General features: G+C 35.1%; 2 protein-coding genes across 2 annotated transcripts; both read left to right on the top strand.

The window, feature by feature from the left end:
- The first annotated feature begins 7,041 nt into the window (after window positions 1-7,041).
- Window positions 7,042-8,058, top strand: LOC129768598 (chymotrypsin-2-like). The gene is made up of 2 exons (XM_055770343.1): window positions 7,042-7,199; window positions 7,268-8,058. The coding sequence occupies exons 1-2, from the start codon at window positions 7,112-7,114 to the stop codon at window positions 7,975-7,977; spliced, it is 798 nt and encodes a 265-aa protein (XP_055626318.1). The 5' UTR covers window positions 7,042-7,111; the 3' UTR covers window positions 7,978-8,058.
- Window positions 8,059-12,373: 4,315 nt separating this feature from the next.
- LOC129769167 (chymotrypsin-2-like) lies at window positions 12,374-13,211 on the top strand. Its single transcript, XM_055771254.1, has 2 exons — window positions 12,374-12,431; window positions 12,499-13,211. The coding sequence occupies exons 1-2, from the start codon at window positions 12,374-12,376 to the stop codon at window positions 13,209-13,211; spliced, it is 771 nt and encodes a 256-aa protein (XP_055627229.1).
- The last annotated feature ends 1,728 nt before the right edge of the window (window positions 13,212-14,939 follow it).

The following is a 14,939-nucleotide window of genomic DNA, read 5'->3' as shown; positions in this document are numbered from 1 at the left end:
AAGTGACTTAAATATACTATCACTACAGCAAATAAGTATCTTGATAAAAAGAACATTCCTAGTTGTTTTGTAAGTCTTTCAAGTTTTTTTTTTCAAGTGCGGCTGAACGAATGTCTATCACTGTATAAAAAACCCTATTAGGGATATGCATTCTATTTTACGAGTAACAGAATTTGCGTAGTAAAGTACTCCGAAACACTATTCCCTTGCTGAATCATGACTTTTACATAGGCTGTCCCGGCAAACTTCATCCCGCCCAAAAATTATCAATACCTTCAGACATTCACGTTTTCTTACTAAGCGCACGTTCATGGGTTCAATCGCAGAACGGTTCATTGGTTGATCTTCTAATGGCCGACCAACAACGTTTGGTGGAGGAGTAGTGTCAAACCACCACAGAGAAACATTCATTGCCCTCGTTTATCGACGTTTATCCAGCCCCCCGTGGAGGGGAGTGGAGGGAAGGGGTGTCTAACCCCATAGAAACATTTATTGCACCCTAAAACCTTAACATGCCAAATTTGGTTCCATTTGCTCCATTAGTTCTCGTGTTATGCAGAAATGTATGCTTCATTTGTATGGCTGCCCTCCATTAGAAAGAGGGGAGGGACCTCTAAATAACACAAGTACCTTTCCCGGCCCAAAAACCCCTTCATCCGCACGTTGGATTTCCATTATCCATATTTAATAGTTTTATCATATGCCCCACGATTTTATTTTAGTCTCATCAATGCCCTAGATTAAAGGAAGGGTTGTGATAACTACTAGCTGCTACTTGCCTAATTATTTTTTAGCTTTTAGTACGTTATCTGTATTATTATTATGTTTTATCACATTACGTTTTTATCAAATTATCACAATGTTCTTCTTCTTCTTAAATAGCACTAACGTTCCTAGAGGAACTTCGCTGTCTCAACGTAGTATTACTTGCGTCATTTTAACTCTTTGTGGTCGCTTGTCTGCTCTCAGCCACCATACCTTTTTTTGCCGTTCTGGTCGTTTGTCTGCTCTCAGCCATCACAGCAAGAAACCATGTTAATCTTATATTTTACTCAACCAAGTATCAGTTTATGCATTTACTAAACGAAACTTAATGTCTAGTGAACCTATGAGTAATAGATAACTGTTTTAGTATCAAACAAAGTAGTCACCCACACAAGACAACGCACAATGCGTTGAATGCATAGGAATGTGGGATTCTCCATAGGTTCTCTATGCAGCAGGTTCTCATAACAGCAGAATTTGGCCATTGTAACACTTTGGTTTGATGGGAAAGATTGTTCATAAATATCAGAACTACTGTTTGCATAAATGTCTCATGTTATTTAAATAATCTCATTAGTGTCTCAAGCGACAAAATCTTTCTTCATCTAAAGTGGAAAGTTCTGATCATTTCGGATACGCAGAAATCATTATTTGAGTAACTTCCGGTTTAAATTATATTGAAGTAGTTGTTTTTAAAGAGCAGAATAATTGTTTGCATAAGTGTCTTATGTCATCTGAATAATCTCATGTAAAAAAATCTTTGTTTGGTAAAAGTGAAAAGTGCTGATCTTTTCGGATACACATTGCAGCATTGATTACAAATTTATTGTATCAATGGCAAAAGTGTCTCACATTCAACGGATAATAAAAATAAAATTATGTATTGATTATCCTCATATGATTCACTCTTGGAGACTGTTTCGAAAGATTTCACTCGAAGACGAATTATAAAATATAATTTTTATATAAAAACATAAGATTAAAATACATTGTTAAGTTAATACATATGTATAGTTTACAAAACAAAATTTAAAAAATGTTTATTTTTCGTAATCTTGCATGTATCACTGTTTTTTCAAGGAAAAATAATTCCGATCAGTACGACACCCATGCCCAACTTTTTTACGACCGCAAAAGGTTAATTAGTACTTAGTTGAGATTTCTATGCCAAATAACACGCCTTGAATGCATTCTGAGTGGCAAGTTCTAGAATACGCGTGACCACAGTGCAAGTCGGAGGAAATTTCTTTGAAATATTACCCCGATCAGAACGGGAATCGAACCCGAACCCCCGACATGTTAGGTAAGACGCTAACCACTCGTCCACGGGAGCCAAGTCTTTAGATGTACTGTATTCTATTAGTCAAATCATTTCACTTGATACCGATAATGATGAGATCACAAAAAAATACATAGTCTACCATTTTGTATCGGTGACCTTTCTGAATATATGTTGTTCATAATGTAGTTTATTCTCCAAGTCAAGTCCATTTATTTGATACACGTATCCTAATTAACATTTTTTTAAAACTAATATGAAATCAACCATTTATAGCGGCGGCCAAATTGGATATTTCAGGAGATAAAAATGTGCTCCAAATTTCAGATCAATAAGTCAAAAGGAACGGGGTCAATTTTTTATTAATGTGGAACAACTCTACAGACATACAAACAGGTCAAGTTGAATCAAACCGTTTAAAAAAGTAATTGTCCATTCTGTTACTGCGGCCATCTTGGATTTCAATTTTCCATAAATAGCTGTGATCAAGCCACTTCATTTGATATCCATATTGATGGGGGTTTCGAAAAAAATATATGTCGCCATTTTGTTGTGGCGGCCATTTTGGATTTGCATTCTTCATGAATAACTGTGTTCTACTAGTCAAGTCTTTGCATTTGATACGCATATTTATGGGGTTTTTGAGAAAACATGTAATCCCCCATTTTGTGGTGGCGGCTATTTTGGATTTAAATAAAGCTTTGCCCAAAAAAACGATTGTTTTCATTAAAAATTCCGGTGCTTTCAGCCCATGTAGTATTTTCGTGTTTTTGAGTGGTAAATTCCGAAAACTTTCTATATACGAGTTGTATCAATAAATACTTGCTTGAATGCCGTATGAGGAAAAAACAAATAATGGATAGGATGGGATAGGATATTATTTTTGAATAAAACTATATTTGGGGAATTTTACTCTTTTCAACTTTAATTGTGGACCATACGATTAATATGAGTCGACTGTATACTGCAAATCCACGAGTGCACATGAAGTACCGTTGTTGTAAAACCGTTACAATTACATCTTAATTTATTACTATTTTCTAATAATCTTGATAAAATTTGGCCTCACCCGATCTTTTGATCTGAAGATTGTTCCGCGGGGTCATGCAAATAATCCTATTTACGGAGAAAAAAAAACAACATAAAATTATGGGCAAACCGATCGAAAGCTACCTCGAAAGGATCGAATTATGTAGTGTGCATGAATGTACATAATAATTAGCAAGGGATCTGTAATGGATTCGAAGTATGTAACGAGTGGATTCAGATATGATTTGGCGATCTTGGATCGATTGTCAGAAGATCGATCTTTTCCATTTTTTTAATCGATCCATTGTATCCAGAAAAATTGTGAAGATCGACCTTTTTGCTTCGATTTTTTTTCGATCTTAGAGTTCCCAGTGTCAAATTAGTGATAATGAATAGGATTGGGCGTTCTTGGATCGATATTTAGAAGATCGATCTTTGCCTCTTCGATCTCTAATCTTTCGGATTGATCCTTTTTTTTTTCTAAAGAATCGCGAAAATCGATCTTTTCGTTTCGATCTTTCCGATTTTTTTAATCGTAGAAAAAAAAATTTAATTTTGTAAATTTGTTTTTCGGTGGACATTGATTTCAATCTCACCAAAAACCACTTGACAAATTTCATAAACTTTGGATCCTATTCAAGATTGTCAAATTAGTCTGAGTCTACAGAAGAAGCAGTTTTGTAAGTTTGGTTATTACAAAACAAGTGGTCCGAAGTTATTTACATCATCACATTCACTAGGCTGACAGAGAAAATTGTGGATGAGATGGGATGGTGACAACAGGTCCAGCAAAAGCGTTCTTTTCCAGAACTGGACTACAATCAAGATTTCGACCAACTGCCAGACGTATCACACGGTTAGATTCAACGGGATTATCGTCAGCGGAGTTCTGGATACAGATCATTTAGTGAATTTCAAACAATAATTATTCGATGAATTTCATGCCAACTCGTCTTAGGAGTTGGCAGCATCATTTCAGATAGTAGTGAAACGTTGTGGGTGTAAAGACATGGGTTATTTAAGCAACTTTGCATACTCGAAATATTCGAAAAAAAATTAGACTACTATTTGGAAAAAGCCTATCTTTTTTCTTAATTTTTTACAAAAATTTGTAACTTGAAAACTATGAAACCTAAAAAATTCTTGTCAAAGGATGAATTGTAGGAAATTGTTTAAATTTCACAAAAAATCACCAAAAAAATTTTGGATAAAAATTTCGCTGACAAAAAAGTTATTTTAAAAATTAAAATTCATTTTTACTCAAAAACGTATTTTTTTTAAATTCCCAAACATGTATATATGTATAACCCTTATAATTTCCAACAAGTTGTCCATACATCGGAAGATGGGCACTTTTACAGGGAAAAAGTTTTTCGAACAACAACTTTTTCATGTTTTTACATGTTTTCATGTTTTTACAAAAATACAACTTATCATAATTTTGTTTAAAGTCAAGATAGCGATATAGTTTATTGGACAATGTTTTAGATTTTCTTAAAATGTAAATTTTTATCGAAGACGTCACCTTTCTATCTTTTATAGTTTTTGGAATATTTGTCATTTTTGTATGAAGACTCCTGAAAATAAATATTGTTTTGCTCATAACATTTTTGTGTGTAAATTCTCACGTTTGAAATGTTCTTGACATGTTTCTAAATGGAGAAAAGTTAGCAGAGCATTTAAAATGCGATAATTTATACAAAAAAATGTTACGAATTGAACATTAATAGCATTTCTTCAAAGAAAAACATGAAAAAGTTGTTGTTCGAAAAACTTTTTCCATGTAAATGTGCTCATCGTCCGATGTATGGAAAACTTTTTGGAAATTTCAAGGGCTATTTATATCTATTTCTTTTCGAATTTTGAAAGCATATGTTTTCGAGAAAAATGAGTTTTGATTTTCAAAATATTTTTTTTCAATGAAATTTTTTTCCAAAAATTTTTTTGATAATTTTTAATGAAAACCAAAATAATTTCCTACATTCCATTCTTTGACTAAAATGTTGTAGGTTTGAAAGATTTTTTTGTGGGTTTTTTTTTAAATCTTGAGTTTTTTCAATTTTTTTTCGAAAAATCCTCATTCACAAAAAGTTTTGGAAATTTTTTTTATTAAAAATAAAATATTTTGAAAATTAAAATTATTTTTTCTCGAAAACATGTGTTTTTAAAAATCTGAATTTTTTTTTATATAAATAGCCCTTTGAGTTTACAACAAGTCACCCATACATCGGAAGCTAAGCACATTTACATGGAAAAAGTTTATCGGACAACAACTTTTTCATTTATTTCTTTGAAAAAATACTATCAATGTTTAATTCGTAACATTTTTATGTATAAATAATCGCAATTCTGCTAACTTTTCTCTATTCAGAAACATGCCAAGAACATGTCAAACGTGAGAATTTGCACACAAAAATGTTACGAGAAAAACATTATTTTTTTCAGAAGTTTGCATGCAAAAATGACTTATATTCCAAAAACTATAACAGATACAAAGTTGACATCTTTGACAAAAGTTCTTATTTTAATAAGATCTAAAATTTTGTCGAGTACACTTTATCGCTATCTTCACTTTAAACAAAATTAGGATTAGTTGTATTTAAAACTTTTTCCCTGTAAAAGTGCTCATCTTCCGATGTATGGACAACTTGTTGGAAATTTTAAGGGCTATTCAAAAACAATTTTTGGGAATTTTATAACAATACGTTTTTGAGAAAAACGAATTTCAATTTTTTAAATAACTTTTTTTTCAGCGAAGTTTGTTTTCAAAAAATTTTTGGTATTTTTTTGTGAATATATAAACACTTTCCTACATTTCATCTTTTGACAAGAATTTTGTAGGTATCATAGTTTTTATGTTATAAATTTTTGTAAAAAAATTAAGAAAAAAAAATTTGCTTTTTCCAAAAAGTATTCTAATTATTTTTCGAATATTTCAAGTATGCAAAGTTGCTTAAATGACCCATGTCTTTACACCCACAACGTTTCACTACTATCTGAGATGCTGAGTGCTGCCAACGGCCAGTCGAGTTGGCATGAAAATCGTCATTCTCAATTAATTTATTTAATTAAATAACTCCATAACGGTTCAAGATGAATGCCCTGGAAGATACATTTTTCTGGGCTTTCATGGTTTTTTGTGACCTTCATACTGAGAATCAAAATGGAATGCCATTGATGATTGAAAAGAAATGTGAAATGTTTATTCCATGTTTAAACAAAAGATAACACTTTTATACAACAAGTAAATTGGAAAAAAGACATTCGATTTTCAGAAGATCGATTCAGCAAATATCGATTCTTTGGTACCGATTTAATCAGTGAATCGATCTTTACGCCGTTTAAAATCGATCCATTAAGATCGATCTTTTCCTAAAGATCGCCAACCCTAGATTCAGAACTATCGTTGTGCAAATTCAAGTTCACTTCTTCACTGTAATTCGCGCGCGGAACATCCAATTGGTAGAGTAGATCATCTAAATATGGTAATCAAGTTGAGTCGTTCAGTTGATTCTAACGTGTCAGAAGAAGATGTCTTCCGTAAGGTTATCACACTTATTCTAACGACGTTGTTTGAAACTGAATTTTCAAACACAAATTTTTTGAATAAAAATTGACCACTTTCGGATGCGAAATTCAACGGAACTGAGAAAGGCAGCTTGTTCTGTCAACAACGTGAATAAGAGTGATGCCAAACATAGCCTTGCAGAATTCGCGATATCACGCCGCAGAGGAAATGGGGGCGGTTTTATATGTTATCTACCACGGATTTGTGTTTTTAATCTATCGAAATCGAGATCGCCGTTAATATCTGGGGGTATGTTTTGATTGTGATAAAGTTGAAAAGGCTTAAGAATGTCGTACATGATACGTGAACTTATAAAATATCAAAGATGTCACGTCCTTAAAAAGGCGTAGTTAAATAATGATTAAATATATACTCTGACATAGGAGATAGCGTTGGTATGTTGTTTTTCACTTATTTATGAAGAATATAAAATTTTCCGAAAACTACCATATATAAATGGTTGCTTTGAAATGGAGGGTACGTTAGTTGTCAGTCGAAACATGTATCGTTTGAGTCTCCTACTTGTTGTGGCCGGAGCAGTTGCAGTCCTGGGCAATGGTAAGAGAATTGATTCAAAAATATTGTAGCTGTGGGTCTGAAACCTTATACTGACTATTCCGTTATAGTGCTACCGCTAGAGTTCATCGAGGGCGAGCAACGCATAGTTGGAGGTTCGAACGCGGCGTCCGGTCAATTCCCGTACCAGGTGTCATTACGTTCAGCAGCCAATTCCCATTTCTGTGGTGGTTCCATCATCAGCAATCGATGGGTTCTGTCGGCTGCCCATTGTACTGTCGGACGTACTCTGGCCAACACTCGCGTCGTAGTTGGAACTCATCTGTTGAACAGTGGTGGTATCATGCATCAAGTCTCTCGTATCGTAAATCATGCACAGTACAACGGTAACTCTCTGACGAATGACATCTGTGTTGTGCAAACAGCTTCTACGATCGCCTTCAATAATTTGGTGCGTTCTATCCCCCTTGGAAATGCAAACATTAACACAGCATCTGGAGCAGTAATTTCCGGATGGGGACAACTTGGAGCGAATACCGGTATACCAAACAACCTTCAATTTTTGCGCAAAAATATTATCAGCCTCGCGGATTGCCGCAGTCGCCATGGTGGCAATGCCGCGTTTGTACACACCAACACCATTTGTTCACTGGCACCTGCTGGTCAAGGTATATGCATGGGAGATTCCGGTGGTCCGTTGACATTCAATGGGGCCGTCCACGGAATCGCATCGTGGGTAATTCCTTGTGGTCGAGGTTTTCCAGATGTATACGCCCGTGTATCGTCCCATGTAAACTGGATTATGAACAATGCTAGATAATCTACAGTGTGGGAACCTTTGAGGCCTAAATATGGAATCGATCTTTTTATTTTATTGAAATACACGCATTTTTGAAAACAATCGAATTTTTTTCATGTAATATTAGGTTGGGAAAAAAGAAATTCATTATGTTGATTGTCGATAGAATTCCAGAAATAATCGAAGTTGAGCGGCATGTTAGCAATCGCAACATCTCCCAGTATCTCAAGATCGAACATAGAACAGTTTTAAACCATTTTCGGAAAAATTGGATTCAAAAAGAAGTTCGATGTTTGGGTGCCAATCAATTATCACCAGAAAACATGATGGATCGAATTCTCATCTGCAAAGCCTGAGCCAAACGAAATGAAATCGACCCATTTCTTAAACGAATAGTGTCTGGGGATGAGCAATGGTTCACATATGATAATATTGTGTGAACAAGATCGAGGCGTGGTGAAGCAGCTCAAACGGTGTCCAAACCAAGACTAACGGCCAGGAAGGTTTAACTGTGTATTTGGTGGGACTTGGAAGGAATCGTTTATTATGAGTTGCTATCTCATAACTAAACATTAAATTCAGATCTCTACTGTTAACAACGGGACCGTTTGTAGTCAGGTATGGACAAAATCGCATAGAAATTCGTTCAACAATACTCATTCACAGATTAAACTCACCCTTCTGTTCTCCGTCGACGTCCTCGCTTAACAGATAGGGACAAACGACATATCAAGCGCCTCGCTGTTGAGTCTAAACTTTCATCAGCAAAAATAAAAGCTGAAATGAATATTCCAGTAACCAGTCGTCGTATCCGTCAAGTTCTAAACTCCGATGCGAATCTTTCGTACAGAACTCGGCATTCCTCGGCTTCCTCGGCATAAGAAGGCACGACTGAATTTCGTCGAGAAATTCCAATTCTGGGATGAAGAGTGGTCTAGAGTGGTTTTCAGCGATGAGAAAAAGTTTAATTTGGACGGTCCTGACGGTTCTGCTGACTGTTGGCAAGATAAACGGAAGAAAAAACCAACAAGAGAATCTCGCAATTTCGGAGGAGGAACCGTAATGGTTTGGGCAGGATCAGTGACGATGGGAAAACTCCAATCTGCTTCGTATCAACAAGAATGAATTCCGAGAAGTACTGCGAACTTCTGGAGGAGGTTTTGATTCCTTTTATGGAAGACGTTATGGACGAAAATGCTATTTTTCAGCAAGATAACGCTTTATGTCATGCAGCAAGTAACACCAAAAACTTTCTAACGGCCCATAACATTCCTGTTCTTGATTGGCCACCGTGTAGTCCGGACTTAAATCCCATTGAGAATGCTTGGGGAATTTCGTCAGCAAATGTATTTGCACAGGGTAAGAAATTTGAAACTGCTGGACAGCTGAAAAAAACGATCATCAACGAGTGGGCTAAAATTACTCCGAACACGGTAAAATACCTCATTCAGTCTATACCAAGGAGGCTGCAAGAGGTTATTGTGAAGAAAGGCGAAGCAACACACTACTAATTACATTTGTTTCGATTTTAGCCCTTTAATTCAATTGCTCAACCGGAACCAAATGATAGGTAATCGTTCTAAGATTCTAAAATAACAATAACAAAATATTTTTGATCGAGAACTTTGCAAAAAAGCACTATAACAGGGATGGCGTTATATATAATATAAGATTATTTTCAGACACAATCCACGTTCAAGATTTTTCAACCACTTGCAAATAACATGTTTCACCGTTACATGGAAGAAATATTTGATACAAAAATATGATATAATAAAGACAGACCTAAATCGGACAATTTCTTTCTCAAGTTTTGCTCTTATCAACACATTCGGTGATCTATTTTTGTTTACATAGATAGAAGAAGATATAGGAGTGCGTTTTATCACATTAAAAAAAAATAATTGTCGTGTTTGGTGTATTATGTGTATTATGTGTATTATTTTCAAGGGACCCCCTTCCCCTTCCCCCCCTATAAACATATCCCATATTCAAAAACCTTCACATCTCAAATTTGGCACCATTTGATTGATAAGTTTTCGAGTTATGCAGAAAATTGTGTTTTATTTCATTTTCGCTAGCGCAAACATCAAATGGACTGAAATCACTTGTCACTTTCCGAGTCCATAGGAATCAGACAGACAGACAGACGGAAATCCATTTATATATATATAGATATAAGATATGGAAATGCGTTATTTTGCCTGAAAATACATTTCCACTTACGAACAAAGATCAATTTCGATAGCGCAAACATCGAATGGACAACAACCGACCTTCTTTCAGAGTTTTTAGAAAATTTTCCGATTTTTATCTCCACTATATTGATCTACGGGAAGAGACGAATACCACAAAATAAAGAAGGCTAAAATCGGACCATCCCTTCCTCGGGTTTTCCGCTTATCAACAGATTTTGCTTTACATTTATATTTATATAGATAGATATAAGATATGAAATTGCGTTATTTCGCCTGATAATCCATTTCCACTTACGAACAAAGATCAATTTCGATAGCGCAAATATCGAATGGACTAACAACGCTTATTATGATGTAATTTTCGAACATGTGGGAATTCAATTTTCCGAATTTTCCGACCTTCCTTTTAGGATTTTTCGAACATTTTCCGATTTTCTCTCCACTATATTGATCTACGGGGAAGGGACGAATACAACAAAATGAAGAATGCTAAAATCGGACCATCCCTTCTTCGGGTTTTCCGCTTACCAACAGATTTTGCCTTACATTTTTATTTATATAGATAACTTTTTTATTTGAAATCACATCTGGATCCATAATTTGTGGTTAAAAATGATTGTTAACATACAAAAAATCGATGTTTTACAAAGTTTGTCAAAAATAGTTTAACCATCATGGACTATTTTTTAAATTTTCTACATGACTTGTTTCACATATGAAAAAACTTAAAAAAAAACAAAAAAGATATATTACAGATATTACAAATTAAAGTTTTTTGTAAATGAAAAAAAGAGTAATTTTTTTTCAGTGTAAATTTTTTTCAGATTTTAACTTCAATACTCTATAACTCTATAACACTGTTTCGATACAACTCATAGTAAATTATCAAAGATTTCTCTTACTAAAATCGATACGCCATTTTCAAACGCTACAATTGAGTCAAAAAATTCCCAATTGCTGTGGAAAACTCATATTTCCTCCAACCCAAACGGAATACAAACTTTCATTCAAAAATACTCATGTTTTGTCATTTGTCGATTTTATTTGGAATTGCTGAATAATAATAAAAGATTCCGAACGCTCATATCTCAATCATTTCTTAATAGAATGCAATTTGGCAATTTTGGTCTCTGAAGATAGGGAATTTCGAAAGATGAACGAAGAAGTCGTATATCCCAAACAATTCAAAAACAACTGGACACTGGAGTGAGTAGATGCATCAATTGAACAGGTGTCCAAAACATTATGAAAAATCTTATTAAAAATGGTGGGCTCTGGTAAAAACCTTCAAGCCACTAAAATAATATAACTATCATACCGTTCTAGAAAACATGAGCTGATATACAGCTGAATTCAAAATAAACTAAATGATAAGCATTAGGTCACTTTTCATGTGTACCTTTATAACGTTAAGGTACTTCTGTTAGTTTGCATTGCCACCTTAGAACGATCGCACCATCGAAGCTTTTCAGCAGAGAGAGTTGTGAAAATAGCAATTCAATGCTAAGAGTTGGAAATCTCTAGTCCTAGTCTTTCTTCGCTTGAGTTTAGTCCGATTGTCTTGTTACAAATTTCGTTGCGGTTATTTCTGTGCTTTTTATATGTTTATGGCTGTGGCCCCAAAACGGTCGGATGGCCATCATGTACGGCACAGTTTAGAGACCGTTTGCACACTGACACGAGGACAATGATCAGCCGGGGAACATGGGGAACAAACAGTTGTTTTGAGGTTGTGCTGAATTACTACAATCGTTATACAATGTCGGAATTGTTTTTCGATGCAATGGAACTCTAGATGAGATCACTCGTGGGGAATTTGCTGGTGAGAGCTTATTATGAGTATTTGTAACAAACGAAGAGGAAAGCAGCTTGTGCTTTCAACAACGTGAATAAGAGTAACGTCAAACATAACCTTGCAGAATTTGCGCCATATGCCGCAGGAGGAGTGGTGGCGAATTTATGTGTTATCTAACGAGGATTTGTGTTTAATCTATCAAAATTGAGATCGCTGTTAATTTCTAGGAATGTTTTGATTGTGTTAAAAAGTTGAAAACTCAGGAATGTTCTTTCGTCATATACTGAAAATAGCGCAGTATTATTTAGATAAATATTACTTTCGTCATTAGACATTCAATTTTTTTTTTGAAAATTTCATATTGAAATCATTGTATATAAATGATTGATTTGACATGTAACCTTCATTAACTGTCAGTGGAAACATGCATCGTTTGAGTCTTCTACTTGTCGTGGCCGGATCATTTGCAGTTTTGGGCAATGGTAAGAATATTGTTTCAACTCTATTGTAGTTGTTCATCCGAATGTTTTACTGACTATTTCGTTCCAGTACTTCCCCCCAACCGTACCAACGAGGGCGAAGAACGCATAGTTGGAGGATCGAACGCGGCGCCTGGTCAGTTCCCCTACCAGGCGTCACTACGGTCAGCATTCAATGTTCATTTTTGTGGTGGTTCCATCATCAGCAGTCGATACGTTCTGTCGGCCGCTCACTGTACTTTCGGACGATCTGTAGCCGATACTCGTGTCGTAGTTGAAACTCACCTGTTGAGCAGTGGTGGTATCATGCATCAAGTTTTTCGTATCGTGAATCATGATTTGTTCAACCGTAACTATATGGCAAATGACGTATCGCTTTTGCAAACAGTTTATACGATCGCCTTCAATAACTTGGCGCAACCTATCCCTCTTGGAACTGCATTCATTGATACAGCATACGCAGCAGTCGCTTCGGGATGGGGACAATTGGGTGCAAATCTCCATTCGCCTGACAACCTCCAATTTTTGTATAAAAATATTATAAGTCTTGGGGATTGTCGAGCTCGCCTAGGTGGTAATGCTGTGATGGTATATGATAACACCATTTGTTCGCTGGCGCCTTATGGTCAAGGAATATGCATGGGCGATTCAGGTGGTCCGTTGGTACACGGTGGTGCCGTTCACGGAATCGCATCGTGGGTAATTCCGTGTGGCGTAGGATTTCCAGATGTGTACGCCCGTGTGGCATCCCATTTCAACTGGATTATGCTCAATGCCATATAATTTGCAGTAGAAGAATTCTGTGGTCTGAAATTGATTTTAATTTAGTTATTTTTCAGTAAAAGTTTTTCATTTGTTTGCTGAATGTTTTATGTCTGTAAATAATATTAATTTTTTATCCAATAAACGATTCGTACGAAATTTTTGCTACACAATCTAACAATAGCGTACACTAAATGTTGACGGAATGGAACATGAAAAGATTCAATGAACAAAATGTTACAGCAGGGTTGTATCCGAGACACGACGGCATAGTTGACGTAGGATTACGTTAGGATATTTGATTTTCGATTATTTCCATTATTAAACTCTTTTATAATAATTCGATGGCCGTTAAGATTGATTGTTGGGTATTGTTTGTCCACTCCGCCAGTGGTACAAACGAGTGATGATAGTATAAATGTGGAGATTAGTCGTTGAATGGTGTATGCATTTTTCATGGAAAAGTCATGAAAAGTATATAGTATAGTTTACCTTTTGTCATTTTCGCTTTAAATTAACAGAACACGACGCCAGCTGACTAATAGCATAATAAACAGCTCAAATCGGACTCTCCGTTCTCGATTGATGCACGAACAATGATTTATGACGATTGATTTTAGCATTTGAAGATTTAAATAATTTGCTTCGACATTGACGTTATTTTCAGCATGACTGCTACCTGATAGTGTTACACAAACACTTTTCCTAAACGTTTTGCAATGCATCATATTGTATTGAAATTTCACGAAGCAATCGATATGTAGAACCATATTATGTACACTCTCATGTACACTGCATTTCGAGCGACTGATTTGCACAGCTGGCTTCGCAATGGTAGGGGCATATGTAAACAACATGCGAAAATTTCGAAAATCCACCAGAAAGTGACTGTGAAATAAGAGCTCGAAAATGGAGATTTTTGATGTTGTAAATTTTTTTCCATTTTTGAATTCGCTACCTTGATATGTTGCCGAAGGACGTGAAAACATGAAACCATTGAAAACCATTGAAAAATTGGATAATCTGACAATAAAGAAATGACTTGTATCACCAAAATATTTACTCGACTGAGGATTATCTTTTATCGTAAGCTCAAACGATACGATATAGAAGAGTGATTAATGGGAGCAGGTCCGCCGTCACTCCGTTGATAAAAGTCTTAAGATAATCAAAATGATAAGTACCCGAATAAAAAAAACAAAAACAAATAATGGCTGGGAATTTCCAAAAACGTCAGTAACTTATCTTAACCCATTTACAGTAATGCCAAAAATTATAAAAACACTGCAACTGCAAGCACTTTTTCCTGTTTGCGTGCTAGTCTCTTATACTGGAAGCTGTGATATGACTTTTTCGATATCCGCGAACAGCGTATTCAAGAAAAAAAAAAACAGTTACATAACCAATATTTCTTAGTGTCCTTGATTTCCAAAATTTTTTGCATAAATTAGTGTTTTGAGGGTGGGTGACAGAATAATAGTACACTAATGACAGAACAATCATTTTCAAAAATGACTGGGGTTTATTTCAATACGAATATGTTATAAACCTCATTTACAATTATAGCAACATTTAAAAAAAAAGTAGTATTACAACACCCACTATGGAAAATAGTACACAAATATGGAAAAATAACAATGGTAGTGAATCGATTATTTTTGACCTCACTGTATAAACTAATTCTTATCGCTAGATATCATATATTTATATTGTGATACCAAATTTGAATTTAACCTATGGCATTGTTTG

Source organism: Toxorhynchites rutilus, chromosome 2, assembly GCF_029784135.1.
Source record: "Toxorhynchites rutilus septentrionalis strain SRP chromosome 2, ASM2978413v1, whole genome shotgun sequence".
Lineage (NCBI taxonomy): Eukaryota > Metazoa > Arthropoda > Insecta > Diptera > Culicidae > Toxorhynchites > Toxorhynchites rutilus.
The sequence above is the reverse complement of the archived record's forward strand: the minus strand, read 5'-3'. Positions and strand labels throughout refer to the sequence as shown.

Coding starts and splice junctions, on each gene's coding strand:
- LOC129768598 (XM_055770343.1), top strand. CDS start 7,112: ATGGAGGGTACGTTAGTTGTCAGTCGAAACATGTATCGTTTGAGTCTC. Junction 7,200..7,267: donor AGTTGCAGTCCTGGGCAATG/GTAAGAGAATTG, acceptor ATTCCGTTATAG/TGCTACCGCTAGAGTTCATC.
- LOC129769167 (XM_055771254.1), top strand. CDS start 12,374: ATGCATCGTTTGAGTCTTCTACTTGTCGTGGCCGGATCATTTGCAGTT. Junction 12,432..12,498: donor ATTTGCAGTTTTGGGCAATG/GTAAGAATATTG, acceptor ATTTCGTTCCAG/TACTTCCCCCCAACCGTACC.